Below are 26,784 nucleotides of genomic sequence, written 5' to 3'. Positions count from 1 at the left end.
CCGTACCACTGATAATACGTGACAGAAGTTATGTTTATCATAATAAACACAAATCAGACAGTAGGACCTACCACAGCGGTTCTCAACCTGTGGGTCGGGACCCGGGTCCCCAGAAGATTAACTTAATGTGCAACGTTGTTTTCTCTCTCAACAGTAACCAAACCAACATAAAGTTTAAGGTACTATAGAGGGTATGTGCACATTTCTAAAGTGACAATTTAAGGACTCTTTAATAGCTCTAAAATGACAAATTAAACATTGGCCAAATTGTCAAATATTAGAGGCAGAAATTGTGAAAACAGCAGATCTACATGCTACAGGGCCTCGCAACGTGAGGCGTTGTGAGCATGTAGATCTGCTATTATAGAATTGTGTTATATGTAACGGAGGTGATCCGAACCTCCCCACCCGGCTTCGAACCCGGGTCTCCCGCGTGAAAGTCCAATATCTTAACCATCACTCCAAAGGGATATCCCTATGGAACGAGAGCAGATACTAGACTTTTGAGGCTTCAAGGCTGGGGCTGCGACTCTCTCCGCCACATATACAAAATGTAATTCCTCAAGTCTTAGTGCTCGTCAGGGTGGAGCCTGAAAAGGTGGAGAACCACTGATCTACCGTACCGTACCGTACCGTACCGTACCGTACCGTCGCACCGTACCACACCGTACCGTATCGTACTGTACCGTACCGCACCGTACCGCACCGTACCGTATCGTACCGCACCGCACCGCACCGTACCGCACCGTACCGCACCGCACCGTACCGTACCGAACCGCGGCGCACCGCACCGTACCACACCGTACCGTACCGTACCGCACCGTACCACACCGTACCGTACCGTACCGTACCGGTGCCATGGCATTGGTCCGAAGGTTCATTAGTCCGAATCTGTTAAAGGACCAGTTCACCTCTGGGTCAACCAGATCTTATTTTATTGTTGTTTGGGAGAAGATCAACACAATCCTGAGTAATGTTTTTGTGTTCAATCTGTGTTTTTTGATATTTTAGTATTTCAGCGTGAATGATGATGCTTTTTGCATCATATGATGCAGCATGATGTGTCAAATGATGCAAAAAGCATCATCATTCACGCTGAAATACTAAAATATCTCAAAACACAGATTGAACACAAAAAATAACTCAGGATTGTGTTGATCTTCTCCCAAACGACAATAAAATAAGATCTGGTTGACCCAGAGGTGAACTGGCCCTTTAAGAATACTATGCCTAACTCTAACCCTAACCCTAAACCTACATCAGTAAACATCAGTAAACCTAACCGTAACTCTCAAATACCTGGAACGCGCCCGAGTCGCGTTAGATTTTAACCACTTTAACCATTATAGTATGCTTTAACTTTTCGAAAAATAGCAGATATACAAGCTCACAGCGCGGCACCGAGTGCCGCGCTGCGAGATTGTAGATCTGCTATTTGACCCGACTTCTAAATCCTTCCTCTAAATCAGTAGTTCTCAAAATTTTTCATGTCAAGGACCCCCAAAATTACAGGTATTTAGCCACGGACCCCCATCTCAAAATATGTTGTTCCAGGGACCACCCAGAAGCAAATATTTGAGTTACAAATGTTTGCTTTTAAATAGATATATTCAAAGACTTGCAAAGAAAAATCATGATTTTTCAAAAATAGCAGATCTACAAGCTTGCAGCGCGGCACTCGGTGCCGCGCTGTGAGCTTGTATATCTGCTATTTTTCAATAGTTAAAGCAGTCAATAATTCTAGGCCTGAATGGGTTAACTAAATTCGGACTAATGAACCTTGGGACTTATGGGCAGTCCCCACCGTGCCTCTGCTAATGTCATCATTGCCCTGCTGGTTCTCAAAGTGGGGTCTGGGTACACGCTAGGACAGAGGTTTAGTGGGGTCTGGGTACACGCTATAGGACAGTGGTTTAGTGGGGTCTGGGTACACGCTAGGACAGAGGTTTAGTGGGGTCTGGGTAAACGCTAGGACAGAGGTTTAGTGGGGTCTGGGTACACGCTAGGACAGAGGTTTTCAACTTTTTCCCACATGAAGGTCCATCATTGATTTGGCATTTGAGCCACAGACCACAATAATTTTGATGAGATTCATCCTCTCCAGACCCAAAACCTTGAATATTTTGTTATCCTTGGATAGGATTTTGTCCACAAGTCCATGCTGTATTGATGTTGGTGCCATAGGAGAGACAACAGGCAAACGTTGATCAATATAAAATACATAAATCTACATTCTCTAATTGAGTAGACTTCTTGTAAATTAAGTAATGCAGATGTTTAACAATAATTTTACTCTTGAGAGTGTAACATGGAACAAAATGGACCTCTAAGGGTCTTTTTTTTTTTTTTACCATAGAGCTAATAGAGCCTGTATGCTTACTCAGGGGATGAATTGAATCTTGACCATCAGGTAAACACTTGTGTCAGGTCCTTCTGTATCTAAGTGTATCTTTGAAATGTTAAAATACCATCCCCAGTGTTATATTACATTATAGTGTATTATAACATACATATAAAGATTGGACAAAAAAAGTGTATTGGAGTATTTGTAAAAGCAATGTTAGAAGAATAGAAGAGTATTTCTTCATCGTGGTATTTCTACTCTTACTCCTCTGAATGAATTTCGGTGAAGAAATACACCTGCACACTGCCACTTGCAGGTTCCAACCTCCAAGTAACAATTTATTAAAAGCGACGTTTCGGTCGATAGACCTTCCTCACACTTAAAGGAGTAGTTCACCACTTTTCAACCTGTCTTCATATAATAGGTCCTCACTAATGTTCATGATAAAATAGCACAATTTTTTTCTACTCAGTCCAAGTCTCCTAGGAGAGCTGTGGGAAGTTCAGAATCCTTCGTCTTGTGACATCATCATTTTCCCCAAAAAAAAAATGTATCAATATTTTTGAAAAGAATATTTAGATTTTTATTATCGCGAGAACAATGGCTTCCACTTTAAAATTGCAACTTCTCAGGAATAGAAAGCCTGCAGTTTCTATAAGCTGGATTGGCAATCGATGATGTCACAAGACTATGGGTTTGTGACCTGCCCACAGCCCTCATCTGAGAAAAAAAAAAAGAAAAGCTATTTTTGAGTGAGGACCAATTATATGAACTTAGGTTGAAAAGTGGTGGAGTTCCCCTTTAAGGAAGGTCTAACGACCGAAACGTTGCTTTTAATAAATTGTTACTTGGAACCTGCAAGTGGCAGAGTGCGGGTGTATTTCTTCACTGAAATTCATTCATTCGACTACTTTGTGACCTACGCACCGACTTGAGAGGAACTACTGGGTGTGCGACAGTCTTCTCTTAACAAGTACTCGTACTCCTCTAAAATACTCCACTAAATACTTCATCCACCACCGGTGTGTGGAGCCTTTGAGGCAGGGACGTGCTGGGCCCCTGATTCAGCCCGGGAAAGAGTTGGAGAGGCCCTCATTGCGTGCTATAGAGAGAGATCTCTCTCTATAGCACTGCTGCTACTCAAAGATTTGCCATTTCAGATCATGACAAGTGGCAAGCCAGTGGGCAAATTACATGAGTTATATTTCATCGTTTGTCGGGTGGAAACCTTGTATGTCCAAAACCATTTGTTTTGTATTTATCAGTTAAAAAATGAATTAAACTAGTGAAAACAGCAGATCTACAAGCACACAACGCCTCGCGGTGGTGCTTGTAGATCTGCTGTTTTCACTACTTTTGTGCGACGGCCTTGTATGATGAAGCAGGGCTTTGCTTTGCGGTTTCTGCCCGACAGTGACGCTTTACTTTGTTGGCCGCCCAGCCCCCAAAATGGAATGAATTTTTTTTTTAATTTCGTCCTATTGGCCGGCCTGGACCGGCCGGGAATGAACTGGCCGTTCGGGAGTTGTCCCGCTTTTCCCAATGGCCAGCACGTCCCTGCCCTGAGGTATGGTTTATGCGCTTAAAGTGTAGAATGATTAGGTCCTCCTCCCAGTCAGCTGACGACAAGCAGCTGGAGATGAATGCGGGGTGGGAGGGAAAACCATATGGAATTATTTCCATATTTCCGTCTATTATAAACCACTCGTCAAGTGAGCACACACGGCACGGGTCATCTGGTGGTTCCAAGACCGCTTACAAATCTTCAACTCATAACTGTCAGACTGCACCAGAAGTGGATTTTCTTAAAAAATAAAATAAAAGGAAAAGCTGTTTCCACGAGTTTCCTACGCCCCATAGTGCATTGCGCAGACGTCTGCACCGATCTTCCGCCGCCGATTTACAAGCTCACAACGGGTTGCATCTGCGACGCGACGTGAGCTTGTATGTCTGCTGTTAAACCCAGAAGTTTGGTCCTGATAGTCTCCAGTAAACTCCCGCGGAAACTTGTGGATAGTCGGGGGATATCTTTAGAAATAGTGTCAAATCCTGGAATAAATTCCTTACCAAAAAAAATCTTCACCAATGTGTTTGTAAAGGTGTCTAGTAACACATCTCACAAAGACTGAAATTCAGTTTCCCTAGGAAAATCTTTGACAGCTAGGGTAATTCTGGGTCTCATTCACTCACTATACACTATACTATAGGGGAAAAAAATCACTCCCAAAAAATATGCTTTAAGTGGGATGTGAGGGGTCTAACTAGGTGTTTTTAATTATTCTGAATCCATTGCAAGCATTTGTTTTGCACAGAAAAACATTCATTGGGCTAAAACAGTCCATAAAATGATGGTTTAGTGATGAATCATCACTTTTCACAGTGGTATGGGGGTCCATTTCTAGCCCAAGGAATGTTTTTGGTGCAAAACAAATGTTTTGGTAAGGAATTTATTCCAGGACTTTTTAAGATATCCCCCGACTATTAGGGTACCGTCAAGTTTAATTCTACCTATGAGGGCCGATTCTGCACAGAGGCGATCTAGCCTATTCTAGCAGAGGGTGAAAGACTGGGATTTTGAACGGTATATCCTGTTGTTTTAACAGGTTTCTAAGGTTTACCTAATTGTAACACAATATAAACTGTGCTTTTTCTCGGGAATCTGCATCAGGTGAAACTAAAACCATTCTGGGAACCCATCGTCAAAGAAAAGGGAAAAACAGCGCCCTCTCTGTTTTGTTCCAGAAAAAAATGTGCTTGAAGTAGGATGTGAGGGGTCTAACTAGGGGTTTGTCATGATGCTGAATCCATTGCAAGCATGTGTTTTGCACAAAAACATTCATTGGCCCCAAAAAACGCCCACAAAACTGTGGAAAAGTGATGACTCATCACTTTTCATCACTAAACCATCATTTTCTGGGGCCATTGTTAGCCCAAGGAATGTTTTTTGTGCAATACAAATGCTTGCAATGGATTCAGCATCATGTCAAACCCCTAGTTAGACCCCTCACATCCTACTTAAAGCTGATTTTTTTTTTCTGGGTATTTTCCTCCTGTATAGAAAGTCGATGGGAGCCCAACTTGATTTGGCCACTGTGGGTATTTGCAGTGAGCAGATTATGGTAGATTTTTTATCCTGGCTAGTAGAACAAAATCAGTTGAAAAACTAAATAATAACATTTTGTCCAACCTGAGTGTATTTTTTCCCTAGATTTACTAGACTATTTCCTGTGTTGTTGTAGTTATACCAGGGACGTGCTGGCCATTGGGAAAAGCGGGACAACTCCCGAACGGCCGGTTCATTCAGGCCGGCCATTAGGAAAAAATACATGAAAAATGTCGGCCGTTGTTCCATTTTGGGGGCTGGGCGGCCAACAAAGTAAATCGTCACTGTCGGGCAGAAATCTTGTATCTCCAAGTTTCAAATTTGTAAATTTTTTTAACAAAGCAAAGCCCTGCTTCATCACACAAGGCCGTCGCACAAAAGTAGTGAAAACAGTAGATCTACAAGCACACAACGCCTCGCGGTGTGCTTGTAGATCGGCTGTTTTCACTAGTTTAAATCATTTTTAAAATGATAAATACAAAACAAACGGTTTTGGTTTCCACCCGACAACGACGAAATATAACTCATGTACAATAATTGGCCCACTTGGTTTGTCACTTGTCATGATCTGAAATGGCAAATATGTGTCCGAGGCTGGAGGAACAGTCCAAATGTCGGCAATTTTAAAAGTCAGAAAATGCGAAAAGTTTTTCGTTTTTTTATTATTAAGACAGTTTGAATATATTAGAGGGTTTTCATTCCATAAGATATCTTTGTTAAGGTTGCCAAATGTTAACATTGGTGTAGTAAAGTTGCCTTACTTTGGGAGAGATTACAGACCGTTTCTGGAGGCGGAAAAGTCAGCTCTTTAGATTTGCATAGCGTTTCGATTGGCTTACCGAATCCATTGTTCCTCAGGTTTCACTCGTGTTCACGCTCTGAGCACCGCCCATACAGTGGTGCATCTGGTTCTAGTGTGTAAACACTCTCTCAGTGACTAACTTCATCTCGCTAATGTTATTGGTTTGCAGAAGACAGTATTCTGGAAGGATTTTTTTTTTGATTTATACGTCGTGATCTGACTCTCTGAGTCGCTCTCGGGCACACAAAGAAAGACGCAGCAGCGATGATGTCTTCTCGTAATGGAACAGCCGGCAGCGTATCTCACATCTCAGCCTCTCGTCTGTGGTAAAAAATAAAGCCCCGCCGCTCACGAACGCTTCTTACCTTTTGTGAACATTCTGTCCAAAAAGTAAAGGTCCTATACAGTTCTCTCAACTGTTTACTTTTCAAGCGTGGAAGAAAATCCAATCAGCGTGTTGAAATAAAGAGTTTATATCGCTCATTTTGTCAGCCGGTGCATTATTTTCCCCTCTATTATTCGTTGTGTCTATACCACGTGACCAGGGGAGGTAGCATGTCTAAAAACAAAGGACCGGCTGACAAAATGAGCGATATAAACTTTATTTCAACAAGCTGCTTCGATTTTCTTCCACGCTTATGAAGTAAACGCGTGATTCCTAAACCCACCAGGCTTGAGTTAAGACCCGCCTCGCGGAAACGCGAGGACTTCCAGGAGTGGCTGAAAATCCCTGCCTGACACATGGAGGGTGGATAAAGTCAGAGGCATGAAGACTTGTACTTGAGAAAAGCCTGCATTTGCACAATGCACAGCTATTAATTTCTCACTACAGTGCTCAAAATGAACTGTGCTAAAAAAAAAATTGAAACAGACTTAATTGTACTGTGCTTAATAAAGGGAAAACTTTGTAACTTTGCTAAAGAGAAAAACGTACTGAGAAAGCTATTAATTTGTCACTACTGTTCTCAAAATAAAAACTCTTACTGATTATCAGTTAAATTGTTATGGTTTGGATATGGCTTTGGGCCTATTATGCTGCGTGTATTATTGTAATGGATCAGTAGGTAGTAGGTACTTTGCACTTGAGCGAGCAGCACTAACGTTCATGGGCACTTTCATACTTAAGATTATCGAGAGGAGGCGGGTCTTAACTCAATCCTGGTGGGTTTAGGAATCACGCGAAGTAAACAGATGAGAGACCGGCATAGGACCTTTACTTTTTGGATATAATGTTCACAAAAGGCAAGAAGCGTTCGAGAACGGCAGGGCTTTATGTTATACTACAGACTAGTGGCCTAGCTGCGAGATACGCTATAGCGTTAGCTTCACGCAATTAGCAGTGGCTAACGGCTAACGTTAGCTAGCGCTAGCTGCAGGCAAACGCAGGCATCGTATACACAACTGGAATTGTTGCTCTATTGTTGCTCTTCTACAAGCTCACAACGCGGGCGGTTAAGCCTGTCAGAACCGTCAGATTATCCTTCTGACTGAAGTTACACAAACACTGATGATGTTAGATGTATAGCACAGTTAGCCTGCGACCAATTTCGATAGGTCACGAGTTACGGTGTTGCGCACGTGCATCCCCGTAGAGCAACGTGGACTGACGAAAACTGGTGCCCCATAGAACTTTGTGCCTTTGTGGTTAATGTATGTTTTGGACTATTAAAATCAAAATCTACAAAGCAATAACTAAAGTTTAAAACATACATAAACCACTTTAGCCCTATGTTATACCAAGGCTATTTGAAAATAGCCGATCTACAAGCTCACAACGCATTGCGGTGTGACGCGTTGTGAGCTTGTAGATCTGCTATTTTCAAACATTTTGTACTTTTACTTTTGTTACTTTAAAGCCATACTGTGTAAGATGCCCAACTAGTGGTCATTAGCCCTATAGCAAACCGCGGTCGCGTCCGCGTCTTTCGGACGTTTTTCGTACCTTCAGACCCCCGCGTCTGCCTCCACCTCGCTGAGATCTATCTTTTAAGGGGTCCCTTGTTCCTGTGCGTTCAGTAATTCCAGAGATACGGACTCCTTCACCCTGCCTGGTAGGCGAAATTACCTAGAGAAGGGATGGTACAAACGGGCGACAACAAATATGGCTGCCATAGCGACCCCACTTCAAGATGCGCTGTGATTGGCCGGCAGTTGTATAACCCTCGCTGTGATTGGCCGGTAGTGTGATGACGCAATTTTGGCGCGAGATCCGGTCCACGGCAAGGATCTCAGTTTACATACAGAGAAGGCTTTACAGGCTGAAATTCACGGCGCGGATCTTCTAAAACTTTTGTGATTTAATAGTTAGGAGAATTTTAAGATTTGTTTTATAAAAAAAGTTACATAGTACAACTTTAAGTACATTTGGATACCAATACTTTTGTACTTTTACTCAAGTACATTTTTAATTCTGGACTTTTACTTGTAACAGAGTGATTCTACATTGCAGTATTGATACTTTTACTTAATTATAAAATGTAGGTACTTTTGTAATACACTATTTTAGTGAAAAATAAAAACTACAAAAAGAAGAAAATGACAGGATGAGCATATAAGGAGGGGAGGAGGTAGAAAAGACCACTGGACACTATTTCTGACATGGCTGCAAGCACTATAGCACAATATATTACCACAGGTCTACTACTAAATAGTAGTTTTAAATAATTGTAGTAAATAAAAGTAAATTTGAAGTTGACAGCTATACCACTGTGGGTGTGGTTTGACTTGGGGGGAGTGATTTAGGGGTGTAGGTACCTATTGTCCCTCCCATTGTCACACCCACTTCTGGCTACCTAGAGGTGTCAAAATGTTCCTGGCATTCAAATGGCTTTTTAAGCACTTTGGGTTTTATGGTGCAACAAGTTTAAAATGTCCAATTCCAACAAATGATACATCATATGAAAGCTTAGATTCTGTACTTGGATAATCTGTACAAAAAAGAAAAATGACCAATGCAGACATAAGGAACAAAGTACCAGACCTAGTCACATATTTGAGTAGCAGCAGGGCCTCTCCAACAATGAGGGCCTTTCCAACTATTTTTCCCGGGCTGAATCAGGGGCCCAGCACGTCCCTGAGTTATACAGAGCTGTTTTTAATTGTTACAAGTATGTGGATGCCAGGAAGACGGTATGAGCTGCTAATGAGGATCCAAATAAAGGATAAAGACTATTATACAGAGTATTGCTCCCATCAACGCACACTGGAAGTGCTTTTTCTTTACCTCAGTAGACAGCTATGCCTGTAATGTGGGGTGAATAGCTGATATGCACGTATTTCATGTGTTTGGCTGCACAGGTAGAGCGCGTTTCACCAGCTGCAGAGGCAGCTGTCCCACTTAGCAAACCTCAGAGGACATATTTGTTTTGTTTTTGCTTCAAGCCTCCTTTTAAAGGAGTATGACGGCCTTTTTCACTCTTACTTTGGTAGGATTTCATTCCTTCACTGCACTTTTATTTTACCTAAGACTCTTAGGTAAAATAAAAGTGCAGTGAAGGAATGAGGGCCAATAAGAGGGCCAATGCATTTGATTGCCATGCCAAGAAAATGAACTTTGATTCATCGTCTTATGAAAGCAGTATACTGTGTGTGTGTGTGTGTGTGTGCGTGCGTGCGTGCGTGTACGTGATGCGTGTGTGTGTGTGTGCACGCGTGTGTGTTCGACGTTCCTGTTATCAGAAGTGCATGAATCAAAGTCCATGCATGTCCTCGTAAAGTCGTCTCAGTCTTTGTTCTCAGACTGAGATTCACTCGTCAGAGATTTCCACTGCGACACGGAAAACAAACTGAGAGGCAGATATCAATTAAATAAACAGTTCGATTAATAGATAAGACGAATAATCTGAACAACCTGGCCGACCGACTGTGCTACAATCACCACTGAGGTAAGAAGAGGCTGATTATAAAACAGTGCTAAATCTATTAATGTTACAACTGATGATGACGCAACCACTAGTACAAACATTACTACTACAATAAGTAAGCCTTGCCGAGCCATGAGGCCCATAAGGCAGGAGCTAGGGCATCCACCAAATATTCGAATATTCGAATAATCGAATATCAAAGTCACTATTCAACGTTTTTCACCGAAGTCGAATATTCGCTTATTTTTATTTCGGTATTGTTTTCTCTTTAAAAAAATATATAGTTTATATAGCTTGGCTAGATAGGAAGTCATAAGAATGAGTTGTCAATGACCCTGGTGGATGAATTTCTTAATTTGAACCAGGGGTTATCAAACCTTTTTAGGCCGTGACCCCCAAAATAAACATATTTAGAACTGGGGACACCCACCCTGAAAAGCACTTGGAATGTAGGTATTACATTTAATGTCACTCGGTTCCGCAGATAAATATTGTGAAAATAGCAGATCTACATGCTCACAACGCCTCGCAGCGCGAGGCGTTGTAGATCGGTGTAGATCGGCTATTTTCACAATGTTCGCCTCTTACGTACTTAATATTTGACAGTTTGGCCAGTCCTGTCGAATATTCGACTATTTGAATACTTTGAGGTCGAATAATTCGAATACTAAAAATCACTATTCGCGAATGCCCTAGCAGGAGCATATCTCCTTTTTCTGTAGCGTGAGGCAGCTTGGTGTACAAGTAGTCTACACCCTCTGGATATGACGCTAGTATGTGGACGGGACTTACCCCCGATCCAACCCTGCTGATGCTGAGTGCCAAAAGGGAGGCACTGGGTCCCATTTTTCAGAGTCTTTGGTATACGACCCGGCCGGGGTTCGAACCCCGACCTCCCAGTCTCAGGGTACTACTACTATAACTAATACTGTTGATATTGCCTGGCTCCAGCCCATAGACCCGCCAACTCTCTGAGCAGACTGGTTCTCTTGGTCTGGTGTTGCGTAGTGAACCTAGAGTTTCTCTGGTCAAGGCAAGACTTGGCCAATGAGAATCGGAGCCTCGGAGGAACTTGAAGGGAGCAACTAAAGGGGTATTTCGGTCAAAAACGACTTTCCTACCTTTCAAATGATGATTCGGGAAGCTTCTGGGTTGATCCAGGTGTTGTTTGACCCATAGCAGCATTTTGTTCCATTTTCGATTTTCTCCCCTGCACCCCACGGCTCCAAAACGGCACCTTTTGGGTCGTTCCGTAATCCGGTTATTATTCTCGCTCAAAATTCACTTTTCTCGCTCGGTATCAGTCCCTCATACTGTTGTTAGCATATCCGAGCTACACCAGCTCCTGGTCGCCGCCATGTTTGTTTACTTCAAGCTCAACTCTCAACTCTCAGCCCAGGAGAGAAACACTGGGAAATCCCTAACCCGTTGGGAAACGCGCGTTCACGAGCTGCTGCTGCTGCTGCTGCTCTCACAGCTCCACCTCCCTCCCCCACAGCCTGTTACCGGTTGAGGCAGACAAGAGGCTACACCAGGGGTCCTCAAATAGAAATCTTGAAGGTCCACAAATATTTTTTTGAACCAGGTCAGGGTCCGGAAAAACAAATATATTATATATTATATATATATATATATATATATATATATATATATATATATATATATATATATATATATATATATATATTTATAAGTAATGGTCTGTTTCCAGATTCTTTATTAAAAGGGTCTTAGGTCCTTAAATTATGACTGTCATCTGGCCTGGGGATTCCTCCAAAAATAATTTGGGGACCTCACTTGACTGAAGTGCAACAACCCATTGAAGGGAGATTACAGAATGTTTAAATCAAAGTGGAGCAGAGATATTTTGCGCTAATGTTTGTTGCTTTGTTTTCTTTTAACACACTGGGATAATTTTCGAATAATTTATGCTTGTGTCACAAGTTCTCACAACATGAATATCGATCTGAAAACAAGTACCGCGCGTCAGAGACTAAAGCGGCTCGTAGCTCACTCCTGTACTGAGTAGTGCAGCTCACAGCTAGCTTAGCTGCATGGCTAGCTGCATATCCATGCAGAAAGAGAGAGACGACGGTGGCACGTCCCGACAAACTCTCTGGAGAGAAGATTACAATCCTACAAACGTATTCACGTTGATGTTGTGTGTGAATGAAACCCACTGGTTTATAGTTGCGCTGTTGCAGGCTGCAGCTCCGAACGCTTACTACTGAGACGCTTCGCTTCCGTGGTCTGTGCAGTGTGCACTGTGCAAGGAAGATTTTGGGTCTGTGGAATGAACTCTAGTGACCCAGCTGGCATCAGCCAATCAGCTCGTCGTTGTCCCCCCCCCCCTCTCTCTCTCTCTCTCTCTCTCTCTCTCTCTCTCTCTCTCTCTCTCTCTCTCTCTCACACACACACTCACAGCGCATGCAATGAAGTGAAACGAAGCGTGGAGATATTTTTCCTTTTTTTTTCTTCTTTACTATAATTCGTCCTGGGTCCGGTCGGCGGTGCCTCGCGGTCCGGACATGGACCGCGGTCCGCCTATTGAGGACCCCTGGGCTACACCATACATCACTCTGCAGACTTTGTCGACATAGTTACATCTTTTTTCTTTGGCTAAGAGCATTTTTGTGTTTTATTGTTCGTCGCGCGTCGGGGAGTCACGCGATACAAAACGGGATTTCCCAGTGTTCTCTCCTGGGCTGCGAGTTGAGAGTTGAGCTTTTTGTAAACAAACATGGCGGCGACCAGGAGCTGGTGTAGCTCGGATATGCTAACAACAGTATGAGGGACTGATACCGAGCGAGAAAAGTGAATTTTGAGCGAGAATAATAACCGGATTACGGAACGACCCAAAAGGTGCCGTTTTGGAGCCGTGGGGTGCAGGGGAGAAAATCGAAAATGGAACAAAATGCTGCTATGGGTCAAACAACACCTGGATCAACCCAGAAGCTTCCCGAATCATCATTAGAAAGGTAGGAAAGTCGTTTTTGACCGAAATACCCCTTTAAGATCAAAGCCAATGACCTGTTTGATGCCTGTCATAGAGGGGAGGGGGAGGGGGGAATGTTTTTGTGTACACACAAGTCAAACACAACCCCTCCCACCAGATCTCTTGTGATTGGGAATTTCACATTTCAAATCCCCTCCCCTTTGAAATCTCAACACAATGGGACAATGTCAGACTCAAGCTCTACACATAATGTTATTGTTGTTGTTGTTTTGTCTTCTAGCATTGCTCTGGTGTATCAGCCTCAGACAACATTCCAGATCAGGTGTGTGACCGGCAGACCAAATGGCATCCCGTTTCACTGTTCAGGAAGATGAACTAAGCTGTCCTGTGTGTCATGACATCTTTAAACATCCCGTTGGGCTGTCCTGTGGCCACAGCTTCTGCAAAGACTGTCTGCAGGACTGGTGGACGGAAAGACCAACTAAAGAATGTCCTGTTTGTCAGAGAAGATCCTCCAAGGACCATCCTCTTATAAGCGGTGTTCCGAAGAACCTGTGTGAGAACCTCTTGGAGGAGAAAGGCCGGAGCTCCTCGCCGGTGAGCTCTGAGGTCCTCTGCACCGCACACGCTGAGAAGCTCACACTCTTCTGTTTAAACGACGAACAGCAGACGTGTGTCGTGTGTCGCGATTCAGAGAAACACGCTGGACACAAGTTCTTACCTGTGGACGAAGCAGCTAGACGTTGCAAATATTATGTCCAGGCATCACTGAAGCTTTCAAAGAAGGAACTGAGGGTCTTCAATGAAGCTAAGAAAGATTTCGAAATAATAGAAGACCACATCAAGGTTCAGGCCAGGAACACAGAGACGCAGATTAAGGAACAGTTCCAGAACCTTCGTCGGTTCCTACAGGAGGAAGAGAAGGCCAGGATGGCCGCTCTGCGAAAAGAAGAGGCTCAGAAGAGTCGGGAGATAAAGGAGAAGATTGAGGTTCTCAGAGGAGACATGGAAACCCTCTCCGATGCAATCCAAGCTGCTGAGGACCAGCTGAGAGCCGACGACCAAGTCTCATTCCTGCAGAACTACAAGACCAGGTTGGAGGGACCCCAGCTCACCCTGCAGTATCCCCCGTCGGTCTCAGGAGCACTGATAGACCAGACCAAACACCTGAAGAACCTGACCGTCAGAGTCTGGCACAAGATGAAGGACATTGTCTCCTACACTCCTGTCATCCTGGACCCCAACACTGCTCATCCAGGCCTCACGCTGACTGATGAACTGACCAGTGCCAGATGTGTGGAAAGGGCGCAGCAGCTTCCTGACAACCCAGAGAGGTATGACTGGTCGGGCAGAGTCCTGGGCTCTGTGGGCTTTAACTCAGGGTCTCACAGCTGGGACGTCGAGGTTGGGAACAACAAAAACTGGGAAGTAGGCGTGACGTGTGAGGAGTCTCACGTGAGGAAGGAAAGCATGGAGGACTGGTGTGATTGGTTTCTGGAGTGCTTTGTGGAGGACTACACGGCACGCTCCACGCTAGGGGTTAGGAGGACTGTTCTCTCGGTGAAGCAGAAACCCTGGAGGATCAGAGTCCGGCTGGACTGGGACAGAGGACGGCTGTCCTTCTATGATCCTGATTCAAACACACACCTGCACACCTTCACGCACACTTCACCGGCACACTCTTTCCATTCGTTGGCGTTGGTGATTCTCGCGGTCCGTCTCTGAAGATGTCACCAGGGAAGATCTGTGTCGCTCTGGAGAATCACAGTTAGAAAAGTCTGGTGTCCAATAAAAACCACACCCAGTGTGAAGTGAGTGGTGCCTTTTATGAGTTAATTTCATCTACCTGAAAGACAGACCATGCTTTAACAAACACAGCTATGGCAGACAGATATTTAAACAGATACAATTATTCCCGATAACATATCTTTATTTTGTAATGTATAAACAATCAGTTTGTGATTATATTGGTATAATGGTGACATGTTTGATTATGATTATTACTGACCATGGTTTTTATTGTAGAGTTTGTCATAAGGTTCAGGTTGAATTATATAGTTTCTATGTGACAGTGATGATGTCTGTTGATGATGTGCATTTTAATGTTTAATTATTAAAGATGATGAGAGTAAAGTGAGTCAGATGTGAGTTAACAGTCAGCATTCAGCAGATCATACACTAGAAAATGTATTCAAAGTAAAAGTACTCAATCAGCCCCAGTAGTTTAGTCAAAGTATAAATTCTGCTGGACATCAAATATTAATTGTTAAAGTTACTCTGTCAAATTGGTATAGAGTATCCGAGTGCACACTTTGTGCCGCGCTAAGAGCATGATGACATGATTGACACTTTTTTTTACCCAAATTTTTACTCCCCCTTGCATGGTTTCCTCTGCCGTCGGTGTATGAAAGAGTGCATGGATGGGTGAATGTAATGCACAATCTCTGTAAAGCCTAGTTGTTCCACCAGTGCGTGCCACCTGCTGTTTTCCTCCGGTGAAAGCCATTGTTATCTGAGGTCACGGTTGCATGAGGTGTTGATGACGCTGTCAGCACCGCTCATGTTCCCTTGTGGGAGAACAAAATAGTTGATGTGGAGCCAGGGACGTGCTGGCCATTGGGAAAAGCGGGACAACTCCCGAACGGCCGGTTCATTCCCGGCCGGTCCAGGCCGGGCCATTAGAAAAAAATTAAACTGTTTGCACAAAAGTAAAAATTGAACTGTTTGCACAAAAGTAGTGAAAACAGCAGATTTACAAACACACAACGCCTCGCGGTGCGAGGCGTTGTAGATCGGTAGATCGGTAGTGCTTGTAGATCGGCTGTTTTCACTATTTTAAATCATTTTTTAAATGATAAATACAAAAAAAAACGGTTTTGGACATTTCCACCCAACAACAACGAAATATAGGCATAATTCATGTAATTGGCCCACTGGCTTGTCACTTGTCATGATCTGAAATGGCAAATCTTTGAGTAGCAGCAGTGCTATAGAGAGAGATCTCTCTATAGCGCGCAATGAGGGCCTCTCCAACTCTTTTTCCCGGGCTGAATCAGGGGCCCAGCACGTCCCTGTGTGGAGCCATTGTTATCATGGGTCCTTACAACTAATACTAATAATAAGAGTTACCTACTTCCTCCCGAGGGGGAAATTCAGTATTTTCAGCCCCACCCAGCTGATTCGCTGCCCACAAGGAGCATGTGAGCAATTAGTGCTTGAGAGTCTTGCTCAGGGACACACATCGACAATGCTGTCCTGGCCTGGAATCGAACCAGGGACAACCAGGGGCTCTGGTTCCCCAGGCGGGCTCCCTAACGCTGGAGATGTTGATCAGCCCATCAAAATACCTGGAACCACTTAATTAAGCAATATTACACGAGAGGGTGTGCATATAACACGGTTATCCTGCACGACAGCCTTACCGCAGGAACGAGCCGACAGGCGAGTTCCGTAGGTATGGCTGGAGTACGCATTTGTATCAGGACATTCCAGGGTAGTAGAGTGAGAACATTCGTATGTTTGTTCTATAGATGGGTGCTGCCAGTTAAAAGGTCAAAGCGCTCTTTAATTCTCTGATTGTAATCATTGTTATGGTGTGTTCGCGTAAATCAATGCCCCACACTTCAGGGGTGTCCAAACTTTTTTTTTCAAAGGGAACCACATTCGAAAATATTAAAACACCCATTACGGGCCGGCTACATCTCCTGACAAGATGCACTTTCGGTCGGACCACATAGCAAAGTCACAAAAATGTGCATCGCATTTAAACTATATTATTTAACTACCACCAGTAAGACTCCCTAATCGGGAGATAAGCGACCGTAGGTCACTTATCTCCACAAATAGGGCAAAAATGTGTTTTTCCAAAATCTTCCTGAGCCATGTTGATGACATGAGTGTAGACATACTGTGTAGTGATTTTCGTGATTTTAGGGCAACATCTGTAGGAGCAGTGTCCAAAAATGTGTTTTTAAAAATCGGCCTGAAGGTGGCGCTATATGGGACAGATTCATGTTGATGGGATGAGTGTAGACATATTGTGTAGCAATTTGCGTGATTTTAGGGCCAAAACTGTAGGAGTAGTGGGCAAAAATGTGTTGTGAAAATCGGCCTGAAGGATTTAACTACCATCATCAATATCTAGTATCAATGGTCTTTTGTCATGTGTGGTCTATAAAAACACACACACACACACACACACACACACACACACACACACACACACACACACACACACACACACACACACACACACACACACACACACACACACACACACACACACACACACACACACACACGTAACCTGAGTAGCAGATCCGTACAAGCTCGAAATGCGAAAGCACGTATCCAGCTTGTAGATCTGCTACTTTTGCTGTTTTATAAAATGGAATCCTGAAAATTAGCAGTTTTTGGACAATATCAGATTTCCACCCAAGTGACCCGACATAGATAAATTATATCTACATGTAAATATATTATATCTACATGAAGGGAGGAAAAATAAAAACAGTCCTTTACTTTTAAAGTACAGTTGACAGGCCAGCCAGCCTGGTGATAAGCTGTGCGCAAGTCTGGTGGTAGCTGTCACTCCAATGTGTCCAAAGCCCCTTTTCCACTGACATGGCCCCACACCACACCACTCCACACCGCCCACTTGTGCCAGGTTTTTCCACTACAAGGACCTGAGTAGAGTGGTGTGAAAGTGGTACTAAATTTGTTACTAAAAAGTATCCAATCTAGAGTAGGTCTGAGCTAGGCCAAACAGGGCCAAACACTTCATAATGACTGATCACTCACAGACTTAATTTAGACCACCAGGATATAGTTGTAATACATAATAGATTCCATTGTGTCATAATCACTGTTAAAATCTATTATAGTGTATTATAGATATCATAGTAATATATTAATACTTTATAGTGTATTATAATCACAGTTATAATCCATTATAGTGCATTATAATGAGGATAGTTGTAATCAGGCCTGGAATTTCACCGTTTTAGGGGCAAGGCCACTTGGCCTTTGGGGTTGTCAATTTTTTGAGGGCACAAAGGCCAAATGCCAGGGCAGGAAGGCCATCAAATAAAAGATTTTAGTCCATTGAAATAATTTAAGGGTTAAGGATGTAGACTCAGCTGTGAAATAAATACATTTGTGTTTACAAGCTGATCCATGCTCAGCCCTGCACCAATCAAAGATACTGAATTGGTTTTAACATGGGGACTCAATCAAAGACACTGGTGTCCACATGACAAGAAAGAGACACTGGTGTCTACTGTCTACATATTGACTAGACAGAGACAGAGGAGAAAGTAGTACAGGTAGAAGTAGTAGTAATGCTGGGGCATTAAAGGACAACTTTCGTTTTTTACAACAAGGGTTCATATTTTAGATTGTAATTAAAGAATATAAAAGATGAGTGTTAAAATTATTTCATTTACTTCTTTCTATTGTTTTAGAGATTCTTATTTCAGTGGTTGGGGGCATGCGTACAAGTGGCTAAATATGTCATTTTACACAGAATAAGCCCATTCCCAAGATACAACGCAACATTTCATGGTTGGATGTGACTTATGGGGGCTAGAAGTGTTACTGTAAATAGCAATAAAGAAACTGCTGGCTTATTGTGTCTAAAAATATTTTTTTAGCCACTTGTACGCATGCCCCCATGCATACGCATGCCCCACATTTTAGCACGGTAAACGCGATAAAACAATAGAACGAAGCGAATGAAAACATTTTAACACTCTCTTTTTCTTTTCTCTAATTACAATCTAAAATATGAACCCTTGTTGTAAAAAAACAAAGTTGTCCTTTAAGGCCACTGTGGCCTCAGGGCATGCCATTTGTTGGAGGGGCACAATGCCAAACTGAGGGGCAACGACGGCCATGGCCTTCATGTCCTCCCTGAAATTCCTGCCCTGGTTGTAATACACATTTTTATTGTATTATAATCACAGTTAAAAGGGTAAATGTGTTTACCGATAGGGGTACTTTTGTGTAATGGAAATGTAGATGTTTTCATGTGGTGTGGTGTAGTATGATGCTAAAGCTGCAGTCGAAAAGAGGCTCAAGTGTCAAGATTTACAGACTCATTGACTTTGGAGTTATTTTTCAGTTATTTCAACTATTATCTGACCTTATGGATTAAGCTGCTGCTAGTATGAAGAATAATACCATACAAGGTTAAAATGATAGAACTGGATGGGGGATTTGGAGCATGGCCAACACATCTGTTGAAAACACATTTTTAGCAACAAATACCTAATCTCATTTGAGGGACGTCTGACTTTGTGAGGTATGTTCTGTCTACTAGGCATTGGCAGTTGGGATATCAAAATACTTTCAGAGAAATTCTTTCTGTACGTCGATAAGGGCAAATACACCTCTTAAAACAGGGGTTCTCAAAAATAGCAGATATACAAGCTCAAAGCGCGTCACTTTGTCACCACTGCTATTTTGAAACATTTAAAAAATAAATCTTGAAATTGTTTGAAAAATGTTAAATGTTAAACATTTTCAGATTGTTAACACAAATGTTCTCTTCTGGGGTTGCCTGGCAAAAAAAGAAAAAAAAAAGAAAGAAAAAAAAAACTTACAAAAAGAAATTACAAATATATGAATTTGGGGGTCCATGGCACGATTGATGACATCAGGAAGTTCATATATGGGCATAAAAGGGATTCTGTTAGTGTGACATCACAGTGAAGCCAGAGCCAGATGTCAGAGGGACAAACCCATAGACCATAAAAAGTGTACACGTCCAGACGGACGGACGTCTACGGACAAGCTTACAGAACACTATACTTCAACAAACCCGTTTGAATAAGAAAAAAAAAAGGTGCACGTCTCAGGACATCTCTCCTTTCGTTGTCGGCCACGATGCTGGAGTAGTCACAGGCCACGTGACTGAAACCCCTGGAACACAGGACAACAGTAGCAGGGAAAGTTTTAAGGCCAGACGGAGTTGGATATCTCATACAGTATATCCCGTTTTTCAGATATCCACCCAAAAAAATATCTAGGTCCACACAACAAAGATATCTAGGTCTAAAATAAGCAGAGTCCCCAGACCTCCACTAGCGGGACAAGCACACACACAGTAAAAGTCTTAAGAGACTTTTTGTCTGTGGCACACATAGGAACACTTAAATATAATGTATATAATACTTAAATATAATATATATATATATATTAGGGATGCGAATCTCGACCACTGAGGCGATACGATACGGACCTCGATACACAGCCAGCGATACGATATAATTGCGATACATTGAAATCCTGACGATACGATACATCACGATCCACCCCTGTTCCCGATACGATGCGATACGATTCACGATTCACCACGATTCAAGCCCAAATCCCAAAATTTACAAAACATAGCGACTAAAAATTTATAAAATTTAAATTCAAGGCAATTTATTGTTTCACTGTAGTACTAGGCTCTGTCTAACAACCCAACATATAGTATTCTGGGAGAACACAAAGCTGCTGGCTATTGTAGAAGTGTTTGATAACTAATCATATAGAAGGCCTATGTCATTATTAGTAGGCCTATATGTCTTCAACTGGGAGTCAGGGACCCCAATCCAGGGTTATTACAGGGGGCCTGCCAAATATTTGTGTGATACAGTATAGCCTACAGCGAGGGTCCCTGCTTGATCTCTGTCTGAGCTAAGGGGTCCTTGACCTGAAAAACAATAAAGTCCCTCCCTGGTTTGTATTTATATAATATAATATAATATAATATAATATAATATAATATTATATTATATTATATTTAATCCAGGATTATGCAATTTTTATAGCCAAAATGTTTTAAAACAGACCTACAAGCTCACAGCGCGTCGCATCCACGACGCATTGTGAGCTTGTAGGTCTGCTATTTTAGGTGCAACACCTTTGTACTGCGATGTATAAATTAGGCTTCTTTTCCAGAGCAGAACTAGCAGCAGAGAAAGTGAGAGAGTTGCTTGCATCAACAGGAAAGTTGTAGAACAGTGACAAATACTTTGTTTTAAACGCAAGCAGTAGTCCTACAACACCCAGCAACATTGTTGTTGTTGTGTGTGTGCAGTTAATATAGCGCAGAGAGAAGATGATCTCAATCAATTGTCCGTCGAAGATTCGCTAAGAAACGGCTGTTGATTACATATCACTCGATCAGCCTGTGCTACTCTGTGACAACAATCAGCGCAGCGGACTTGGATGTTATAAAGCTAAGTACTGTACTAATCTATCATCTTTTTAACCCGTGGGGCTGCTAGTTCGTCTGTGTTGATTCACTCGCATTTCGCTGTCTGTCTCCCTGGTTGCAAGCATGCAGAGTGCAGATGTCCGTCTGTCCGAGAGCAGCTCGCGTTAAAGACTGGCTTTTGGGGAGGGGGCTGAACCGAACGGCTGATGATGGTGCATTCATGGCGCCTCGAAAACACAGGATAGAATGAAATACTATTATGGAAGAACCGATACAATCGCGGAATGTACCGATCCAGACACTCACGGCACGATCCATCACGATTTCGGCCGTCTATTGTACCGGTACACACTGAATGAACCGATTCGACCGTATTGCGGACGTTTGTATCGCGATTACGATCCGTACCGGTATATCTTCGCATCCCTAATATATATATATCGGAGAAGTAGAATAAAAGAAGACTGGTGGGCTGGCTGTACCTGCGACTCTGTAATGCCTCTCTGGTTGGCTGGCCGGCTCCGGGGGAGGAGGGGCATAATTCTTGCCCGAGGGCCCCGACTCGTGCCTGGGTTCAGGGGTCAACGGCCTGGGGACCTCGTCGTCCAGGCCGCCGTTCGTCACCGAGTCAGATCCCGCGGCGGGGGAGGGAGGGGGAGGAGGGGTCTGGATGACGTCCGGCTCGGGGTTCTCGGGGACATCGTTGCCGGCGGGTGCGGCAGGCTGGAGTAACTCGGGGTCTCCGTGCGTCACGGGTGAATCGTCTTCTTCTGGGTTCTCGTGGTCGAAGGTGTTATCGGTGTTGTCGTACTCCTCCTCGAACTCTGCGTACTCTGGCGCAGTGGAGTCCTGGGGATAGGACAAGCACAAGGAGGGGTCAGACTACTAGCAGGCAGAGAAGGAGGACACAGAATGTCTTGGTCAAAGACACGTCTCTAGATTCTTGGAGGAGGAATTATCATTTATTCATATTAACCGATTTTGTGCCATCATTTTTTTGGGCAGAAGGGGGCACTGGTGCCATGATTTTCATCCATAAGCGGCCACTCTCTTATTTTGAAGGACCGGAAGTAATCGAGTCCTTCCGCTGAGCTAGTTTTCAATTTCTTCACTTATTTATCCGGTTTCAAAAATATCTAATGAACAGCAACCAAATAAAACCAGTGAAATAAGCCCATACCTTCAATCTCTTGGCCATCAGTTTGGCGTACTCTGACGCCTCCTCTTTGTTCTTCTGAGTACGCATCCTCTTCAAAGCTCGTTGGTCTAGGGGTATGATTCTCGCCTCTTGCGTTGCAGCACTTTAGGCGTCACCAGGGACTGGGTCTGTGTCAATGATATACCAATGTTCTTTAATGGCTCTCTCTATGTCTTTGGATACTGGTGAATATTCCAGTGCACAGAGTACTCTGTGTTCAGTTTGTTTGGGTCTCTTGTTTGTCAAACATTCAGACTGTGTGATACCAGAAAACCGTGTTGCTGCGTTCTTGATCCAGGATTCTTTGTACCCTCGCTTCTGGAACCGATCCTCCATCTCCTTGGCTTGAGTATTGTAGTCTTCATTTGAGCTGCAGATCCGTCTAATGCGGTTGAATTGAGAGATGGGAAGGTTCCTTTTGAGAGAGAGGGGATGGTATGAGTCACCATGCAGTAGGGAATTCCTGTCAGTAGGTTTTCTGTATAGGTTCGTTTTTAGGCCTTTATTTTCTTTTATAATTAGGATGTCTAGGAAGTTCATTTCCTTTCCGCTTGCCTCCATTGTAAATTGTAAATGTCTATTTTGGGAATTCATAAATTTATGGAACTCATTAAGTGAGGCCTCTGAGCCTGACCAAATGAAAAAAATGTCATCCAGGTAGCGCTTCCAATTAGCAATGCATCCCATGAATGGATTTACCTCGTTGTTGAAGATGACATCTTGTTCGAAGAATCCCACATATAGGGAGGCAAAACTGGGGGACATCCTAGATCCCATGGCCACTCCAGAGGTCTGTAGGTAGAAAGTATTGCCATACAAGAAGAAATTTGACTTGAGTATTTCCTTGGTTAGTCCTAGTAGACAGTCTGTGCTAGGGTTGCAATCAGATCTCTGATCTAAGAACACTTTAGCAGCCTGTAGGCCTCCCTCAAAGGGGACATTAGTGTACAAAGACTCGATGTCCATAGTCACCAAAAGGTCGGTTTCCTGAATTTGTGGGATTTCTTTTATCATTTTAATGAATTCCATCGAGTCTCGGGTGTACGAGGGTAACTTGGTGACTAATGGCTGCAGAAAATAGTCTACAAATGCTGACATATTTTCTGTTAGTGAACCAATAGCTGAGATAATCGGTCTGCCCGGAGGTATGTCCGTGAATTTTTTATGTATTTTTGGGAGAGTGTAGAAGACTGGAGTAATGGGAAAATCCACCTTCATGAAGGCATGTTCAGGTTTGGTGATAATCCCTTCCTCCAAAAGGCTATTGAGCCCATTGTGGATCCGTTGTTTGGTCTCAACAATGGGGTTATTCTCCAATTTTTTATAGAATTTTTCATTAGCCAATTAGACCGCTGGTGTGAAATTTTAAATAAATGCTCATTTGATCTGATGGCACTCACTATTAAGGAGGTGTCATCACAATTGGCCACAGTAAGAGAGGAGATTGTGACACAAAAACGAGCTCTTGCAGATAGCATTAACAACAAGGATAGATTGACCCAAATTTTGGAAGAATGTGACAACCGCAAGAGACAACTGGAGGTTGAAATTATAGCCTATAAGAGAAAGAAATTTGAGAGAGATTTGGCGGACTACCAGAGGGGCGCTGTCTACGGTTGGCGCCTACCAGCTACGGAACCGGATGTGCCACCTACAAGCACAAACGCACGAAGAAGACGCCAGAAGCAGTGGCCCAAACACGGAATGTCAACACGCAATTCTGCAACACGGGACTCTGACTCCAACAGCCAGAACTCTGACGGCAGCGTTTTTTTAGGAACGGACCATGGGTTCCACGAAAGAAGAAATGCAGACGCGGTAACCGCCGCAAGACTACCACCGAGGAGCGGACCCAGGACGGGCAGAGGCAGAGGGAAGACGCATTGAACGTCATCAATCTATCTAGTAAGCCCCTCTCTAATATATGCATCTCGGCACTCAGTAAAGGCCTCTCTTTTGTGCCCACAACTCATTGCAATGAATTCACTACTTCTATTGACATGAAAAAATTCTTCCGGAGTTTGAGATTGAAAGAATTCTTTGGATGCCGTACAGCCACAGCTAACAGTGTGTCTCATTCCACTGAACCGCAGGAGACAGTGGAGACCGAAAACGCATCAACCAGTGACGACGCCAGCATATCTGTGGATAACACCGCATCCCCTACACCCATAAGAGCACCTACCCCATTCAGAGGTAAATCCACGTTCATTCCACCTAAATACAGAAACTCCTCTTTGGAGACTTACTGCCGTTTGGTGGAAAGAGATGTCTCTATTATTTTTAATAAGAGGAAAACCTATAAACTTTGTGACAATTTATCAAAAGAGCAACGTGATGAACTAACTTCTCTGAAAGAGGACAAGACTCTAGTCACCCAGAGTGCAGACAAGGGGGGGGCGATTGTGGTTTTAAACAAAGATGCTTATGACAGGGAGATCTTGAGACAATTGGCTAATGAAAAATTCTATAAAAAATTGGAGAATAACCCCATTGTTGAGACCAAACAACGGATCCACAATGGGCTCAATAGCCTTTTGGAGGAAGGGATTATCACCAAACCTGAACATGCCTTCATGAAGGTGGATTTTCCCATTACTCCAGTCTTCTACACTCTCCCAAAAATACATAAAAAATTCACGGACATACCTCCGGGCAGACCGATTATCTCAGCTATTGGTTCACTAACAGAAAATATGTCAGCATTTGTAGACTATTTTCTGCAGCCATTAGTCACCAAGTTACCCTCGTACACCCGAGACTCGATGGAATTCATTAAAATGATAAAAGAAATCCCACAAATTCAGGAAACCGACCTTTTGGTGACTATGGACATCGAGTCTTTGTACACTAATGTCCCCTTTGAGGGAGGCCTACAGGCTGCTAAAGTGTTCTTAGATCAGAGATCTGATTGCAACCCTAGCACAGACTGTCTACTAGGACTAACCAAGGAAATACTCAAGTCAAATTTCTTCTTGTATGGCAATACTTTCTACCTACAGACCTCTGGAGTGGCCATGGGATCTAGGATGTCCCCCAGTTTTGCCTCCCTATATGTGGGATTCTTCGAACAAGATGTCATCTTCAACAACGAGGTAAATCCATTCATGGGATGCATTGCTAATTGGAAGCGCTACCTGGATGACATTTTTTTCATTTGGTCAGGCTCAGAGGCCTCACTTAATGAGTTCCATAAATTTATGAATTCCCAAAATAGACATTTACAATTTACAATGGAGGCAAGCGGAAAGGAAATGAACTTCCTAGACATCCTAATTATAAAAGAAAATAAAGGCCTAAAAACGAACCTATACAGAAAACCTACTGACAGGAATTCCCTACTGCATGGTGACTCATACCATCCCCTCTCTCTCAAAAGGAACCTTCCCATCTCTCAATTCAACCGCATTAGACGGATCTGCAGCTCAAATGAAGACTACAATACTCAAGCCAAGGACATGGAGGATCGGTTCCAGAAGCGAGGGTACAAAGAATCCTGGATCAAGAACGCAGCAACACGGTTTTCTGGTATCACACAGTCTGAATGTTTGACAAACAAGAGACCCAAACAAACTGAACACAGAGTACTCTGTGCACTGGAATATTCACCAGTATCCAAAGACATAGAGAGAGCCATTAAAGAACATTGGTATATCATTGACACAGACCCAGTCCTTAAAAAGTGTTTACCAAATCCCCCCCGAGTGGTACACAAGAGGCCACCAAATTTACGTAATATGCTGGTAAGGGCAGATTTGCCCCCCCCAGCTCCCTCTCATTTCCTCAGTGAGATTCCATCAGGCAACTACCCCTGTGGCAGGTGCCAACAGTGTAATTTTACACGGAAATCTAACTCGTTTAATCACCCACATACGGGGAAAAAATATAACATAAGAGGGATTATCACATGCTCTACAGCTAATGTAATATATATGCTAAAATGCCCTTGTGGTCTCTCATATATTGGGAAGACTACAAGACCATTAAAAACACGTATTGCTGAACACCGCAGCACTATTCGCAATAATGTTGTCACTAGCCCTGTGGCCACACACTTCAGTAAAGCTGGGCACAATGTATCTATGCTCAGATACACGGGTATTGAGCTGGTAAAGATTCCACGTAGAGGGGGAGACATTAACAATATGCTTCTAAAACGTGAACTATTTTGGATACACACTTTACAAACTTTAGCTCCAAAGGGTCTGAATGAGGACTATGATATCAGACCTTTTCTATGATAACAGCCTGGTGGGTCTCAGTGTTGTCATACCTGTTTCAATGGATAGGGGGTGCATTTAAACTTGGGTAT

General features: G+C 43.2%; 1 protein-coding gene across 1 annotated transcript; it reads left to right on the top strand.

Moving 5' to 3' along the window:
• Positions 1–13,410: 13,410 nt before the first annotated feature.
• On the top strand, positions 13,411–14,793 carry LOC308280631 (E3 ubiquitin-protein ligase TRIM35-like; the record flags this gene model as incomplete). Its single annotated transcript, XM_080754960.1, has 2 exons — positions 13,411–14,162; positions 14,373–14,793. The coding sequence occupies 2 exons, from the start codon at positions 13,411–13,413 to the stop codon at positions 14,791–14,793; spliced, it is 1,173 nt and encodes a 390-aa protein (XP_080611086.1).
• Between the last annotated feature and the right edge of the window lie 11,991 nt (positions 14,794–26,784).

This window comes from Nannobrachium achirus (assembly GCF_963921795.1).
Source record: "Nannobrachium achirus genome assembly, contig: SCAFFOLD_382, whole genome shotgun sequence".
NCBI classification, from domain to species: Eukaryota; Metazoa; Chordata; class Actinopteri; order Myctophiformes; family Myctophidae; genus Nannobrachium; species Nannobrachium achirus.
This window is presented reverse-complemented; position numbering and strand designations above follow the sequence as displayed.